Source organism: Callorhinus ursinus, unplaced genomic scaffold (genome assembly GCF_003265705.2).
Source record: "Callorhinus ursinus isolate GAN/ISIS: 27379988/994484 unplaced genomic scaffold, GSC_fseal_2.0 scaffold50, whole genome shotgun sequence".
NCBI classification, from domain to species: Eukaryota; Metazoa; Chordata; class Mammalia; order Carnivora; family Otariidae; genus Callorhinus; species Callorhinus ursinus.
The window spans coordinates 6,084,785-6,090,784 of NW_027397112.1; the positions used below are offsets into that span (position 1 = coordinate 6,084,785).

Genomic DNA, 6,000 nt, shown 5'->3' on the forward strand with positions numbered 1-6,000 from the left:
AAGAGGGAAAAAGAACAAATAAATTGACAAAATAAAACCAGAAAAGAGCTAACTCTCCACACCCTGATGTATCTGCAGTGCACTTCCCAGACTCGTCCTAAAGCTGCCGTCACCAGGACATATTACAGACCCACAGTGTCTGCTTGGAAAGGCATTTGTAACTTTCAGCAAAATATTCTGAACCCAGACTATAATCGAGAGAATATGAGTTAACAATATCTTTATGACAGAATACAAGTGACATACTTTATTTTATTTTTTTTTTTAAGATTTTTATTTATTTATTTATTTGAGAGAGAGAATGAGATAGAGCATGAGAGGGGAGAGGGTCAGAGGGAGAAGCAGACTCCCCGCCGAGCGGGGAGCCCGATGCGGGACTCGATCCCGGGACTCCAGGATCACGACCTGAGCCGAAGGCAGTCGCCAAACCAACTGAGCCACCCAGGCGCCCGTGACATACTTTATTTTAAACACATATTGTAATTTGAACTAATGGCTTAAGGGCTTAAGTGAAGTACTATACAACTATGTGAGATTTGTTCATAAGAAATATTTTTATTACTAGAGCAATCTACACATTCAATGCAATCCCCATCAAAATACCATCCACTTTTTTCAAAGAAATGGAACAAATAATCTTAAAATTTGTATGGAACCAGGAGAGACCCAGAATAGCCAGAGGAATACTGAAAAAGAAAAGCAAAGCTGGCGGCATCACAATTCCGGACTTCCAGCTCTATTACAAAGCTGTCATCATCAAGACAGTTTGGTACTGGCACAAAAACAGACACATAGATCAATGGAACAGAATCGAGAGCCCAGAAATGGACCCTCAACTCTATGGTCAACTTATTTTTGACAAAGCAGGAAAGAACGTCCAATGGAAAAAAGACAGTCTCTTCAACAAATGGTGTTGGGAAAATTGGACAGCCACATGCAGAAGAATGAAACTGGACCATTTCCTTACACCACACACAAAAATAGACTCCAAATGGTTGAAAGACCTAAACGTGAGACAGGGGTCCATCAAAATCCTAAAGGAGAACACAGGTAGCAACCTTTTCGACCTTAGCCGCAGCAACTTCTTCCTAGAAACATCGCCAAAGGCACGGGAAGCCCGGGCAAAAATGAACTATTGGGATTTCATCAAGATAAAAAGCTTTTGCACAGCAAAAGAAACAGTCCACAAAACCAAAAGACAACCGACAGAATGGGAGAAAATATTTGCAAATGACCTATCAGATAAAGGGCTAGTATCCAAAATCTATAAAGAACTTATCAAACTCAACACCCAAAGAACAAATAATCCAATCAAGAAATGGGCAGAAGACATGAACAGACATTTCTCCAAAGAAGACATCCAAATGGCCAACAGGCACATGAAAAAGTGCTCAACATCGCTCGGCATCAGGGAAATCCAAATCAAAACCTCAATGAGATACCACCTCACACCCGTCAGAATGGCTAAAATTAACAAGTCAGGGAACAACAGATGTTGGCGGGGATGTGGAGAAAGGGGAACCCTTCTACACTGTTGGTGGGAATGCAAGCTGGTGCAACCACTCTGGAAAACAGTATGGAGGTTCCTCAAACAGTTGAAATTAGAGCTACCGTTCGATCCAGCAATTGCACTACTGGGTATTTACCCCAAAGATACAAATGTAGGGACCCGAAGGGGTACGTGCACCCCAATGTTTATAGCAGCAATGTCCACAATAGCCAAACTGTGGAAAGAGCCAAGATGTCCATCAACAGATGAATGGATAAAGAAGAGGTGGGATATATACACAATGGAATATTATGCAGCCATCAAAAGGAATGAGATCTTGCCATTTGCAACGACGTGGATGGAACTGGAGGGTGTTATGCTGAGTGAAATACGTCAATCAGAGAAAGACATGTATCACATGACCTCACTGATATGAGGAATTCTTAATCTCAGGAAACAAACTGAGTGTTGCTGGAGTGGTCGGGGGTGGGAGGGATGGGGTGGCTGGGTGATAGACATTGGGGAGGGCATGTGCTACGGTGAGCGCTGTGAATTGTGCAAGACCATTGAATCACAGATCTGTACTTCTGAAACAAATAACGCAACATATTTTAAGAAAAAAGAAGGGGAAGAAGATAGCAGGAGAGGAAGAAAGGGGGAGTATGTCGGAGGGGGAGACGAACCATGAGAGATGATGGACTCTGAAAAACAAACTGAGGGTTCTAGAGGGGAGGGGGAGAGGGGGATGGTTTAGCCTGGTGATGGGTATTGAGGAGGGCACGTTCTGCATGGAGCACTGGGTGTTATGAACAAACAATGAATCATGGAACACTGCACCAAAAACTAATGATGTAATATATGGTGATTAACATAACAATAAAAAATTTTAAAAAAAAAGAAATATTTTTATTACATTGCTCTTGGCACTGCTAATTTATATGAAAATATTTTTCTTAATTAAATTAAATGCTCCTCCAAGAATAACCCATCCACTACTGATTTGGTTTATATCAAAAACAAGTTTATACTATAAATATTGTGTTATCTGAAATTTCAGAAAAGAAATGATCCAATGGCCTAAATCCAAAATTAAAAAGGTAAAATCTCCAAAAATTATCCTACTACTTTTTCCCTACTAATTGATCTTAAAAGCTATAGGCTATGACAAAAAATTCAGAACATGAAATTCAAGAGTTAGTCAAAAGTAAGTTTTCTAAGTGAAAACTACTTTACAAACCATTAGACTTCTAAAAGAAAATATACCAAAACATGAACAATGACTATATCTAGACAGTTGGTCTTGAATTTTAAGTTATTTTGTTTTATTTTTTTCATACTTTTCTGTCTATTCTGTGAGCATCCATTATTTTTATAATAAAATATTTTATTCTGAAGCATAAACCTTTGTATTTTCCATCACAATTTTATGACGCTTACCTTTTTTTCCCAATCATTATTCAGAGATTCTGTACTCTGTTCACATATCTTTTTTAGCTCTGTAATCTGGTTTTCTTTGGTCTCTCTGATAACTTGACAGTCACGTATAAGGGCCTGAACTGTCAAAAATGATGAAAACATAGTTAAGCCAATTCTAGCTACCTCATAAGAGTCTGATGACAAAAAATATGGTTCACCAGTTAACAGATAGTTCCATTTTTCTGCAAGTCTTCTCAATTGTCTAAAGTATCTCTTATTCCTTCCTTTCTCCATTTCTGCCACCACAGCCCTGGTTGAGTCCATTATTACTCACTCTCTAGACAATTTTAACAGTGTGCTGGCCTTCATATCATTCCCTTCCAGTGGGCCCTCCACTGCTTTGAAGAGGCCTTTCTATGGTGAAAATCCAGCCCTATTACTCCCAGACTTGAAATCTTTCTACAGCTTCCCTCACCTAAAAGGTAAAAGCCAAAAATCTCTAATATGGAAAACCACTCATCATGATCTGACTGCTTCCTGGCCATATCTCTCACCACTTCCATATTTTTAACCTTGTACTGTAAACACACCAACCTATCTGCTGCTTCCTGAGGCCATATTCTTTCATCTATTCACGGCCTAACTGATCATTTATTATGCGGAATGCCTGTCCCTCCCTTGTTGAAAAACCGCTACTTATCCTTGGTCTCAATTCGAGTTTCACCTTCTTTATGACCCATTCACCAACCAGATTTCTCCCCTTGGAGGGGCAGAAAGCAACTCCTCCTCATTCCCAGGGAACCTCATCTATTTCTCCAATAAATCACTTATTACTTTATATGTTATAATGGCTTACTTGCTTATCTCCTGAGGAGAAAGATATTTCAACTTTTTATCTACAGGGCATAACAAACACTGCCACACAGGCAAGTACTCAAAAAGATGTGTCCTGGATACATAGATGGAGGAACTCATCATTTCAATATATCATCACTCCTAGATACGTTAAAATCATTGCCAAGGTTTATGTTACTGAAACAAAATAGACTTTAAATATATAAAACATTTCCCTTATAAATCATTTAAATTTCTATCTTCCTTTTTTTAAGGAACTGTTGCTGATATAAGTGAAAATTTGTTTAATATATCATGTAAAATAAATTCTGGAGGGTAAAATAAATTCAGTTCTACGTTTGCTTGAATGTACTATTTTCCTAGCTTACTGAATATGTTCTTCTTCACTTTCTTGAAGATTGCAAAATTTTCATAAACATTTACATAGAAACTTCTTTCACTCATGTATCTCAACTATGCAACACAGGAGGGGAAAAGGCAAAGAATCCAAGTTAACCTAATACTAGTTTTTAGCATCTACAACATTTTACTTCACAATCCCAAAATTAAAACTAAGATCTGTTTGCAATTCAAAAAGCCTTAGGAAATATTATTTTTAAACCTTAGGCATGTTTAAATTGCCTGGTTTGAATCAGGGTAAGAAACGAAAACCTAGAAAAAAATTTTAAATATTTTTCTAGCCACTGATATTTGGCAAAAGAACCTGAACAAATTTCTAATTACTTTCACCAACATTTAAGGCTGGAAATAAACCTAAAAATATCTATTTCATTAGTTAACTTATATATGTAATTGCCACCCTAAATTTCAAGGGCATTACCATTCTCTCAGATACATTCAGGCTTGGTGGTTTGGGAGAGAGCCAGGAAGTTCCATATGGAAACCCTAAACAGAAAGCTCTCCCATCGCTTATATCTTACCATTCACCAAATCCTCCAAAATGTCTTCTTCCCTTCCACTCTCACTAGCCTCCTCGCCCCCCGCCATCATTCAGGTATTCCGGGTCCTTATCACCTCACATGTAAAGTTACCAAAGCATGGAAGCAGAACATCCTTGAGTTGGAAGGGACTTTATATCTTATTTATTCCAGCCTCACCATTTTATAATGAGTAAGCCATGGCCCAGAAACTTCCTGACGTCCTGTAGCAGACGTTGAACACCAGGGCTGAGATTAGAGCCCGTGTTTCTAAGTGGAATGCACGCTTGCTCTCTCTCTCTTTCTCTCACTCTCCCTCACTCTCTCTCTCCTCATGCTGCCTCTATTGTAACAGACTAGAAACCAGCCTCACTTTGTTTGGCACACCCACCGTTACCAGGCTACTTCTCCTAAAACATGAGGTCCTAAGGCTCACCTCTCAAAGATCTTCTCTGACTCCCCAGCATCTACGGGATAAACTTGAAACTTCTAAGTCTGAAATTCAAGGTCATGCTTAAGTCAGGACAAGTCCTGTGTCTAGTCCTTTGCAATCCTTCTCCTAATGCACGGGACCATCCCCTCTAGCCCAGCGGTTCTGCAGCATCCTTGCTACACCTGACGACACAGCATTCCTATCCCTGTACCTGGAACTCTTCTCTCGAACTAATCAAATCTTACAAAACTTTTAAAGTTCCTTTCTCCAAAACATATTTTCATCAACACTCACTCTCTGCCTACCTGTTGCATTTCAATGTTTAACCTACAGTCGTAGTCAATTTTACACTTGATTATATGCTTTCTTTTCCTTCGTAATGGAAGTGGAAATGGGGAATACTTTTTAAAGGTTTGTTCTGTCAATCACGATACCAGCATATACCACAAGGCTTAAAGTAGATACTTAATGCAATGAATTTTATTAGACCAAAAGGAGTAATTTCCCTAGACTTCCCTGTGAAAGCCAGTAAGCTCTAATCTATAACCCACCCAGGGCAGCTCCAGTCCAATAAGGAGCGAGAATTAGGAAGAAGGAGGAACAGTGACAGACTCATTCAACTCCTTAACCAAACCAACCACCACTGCCACCACCATCACCCATATATACACATACATACACACACACACACACACACACACACACACCACCGTACATACACGTACCTACACACACACCCACACACACCACACACACCGTACATACACGTACCTACACACACACACCCCACACACCCCGTACATACACGTACCTAAACACACACTCCACACGCCCCGCACGTACACGTGCCTACACACACACACGCACCCCGTACGTACACGTACACACAC

General features: G+C 39.6%; 1 protein-coding gene across 9 annotated transcripts in view; it reads right to left on the reverse strand.

Annotated features, from left to right (window-relative positions):
• CEP112 (centrosomal protein 112) overlaps positions 1 to 6,000 on the reverse strand; it is a 456,418-nt gene that overhangs the window by 358,894 nt on the left and 91,524 nt on the right. For all 9 annotated transcript variants that reach the window (XM_025889895.2, XM_073883235.1, XM_025889894.2 and 6 more), the window contains one exon: positions 2,927 to 3,045. In XM_025889895.2, coding sequence (XP_025745680.1) covers positions 2,927 to 3,045 — 119 coding nt within the window. The remainder of the gene's footprint in view (positions 1 to 2,926; positions 3,046 to 6,000) is intronic.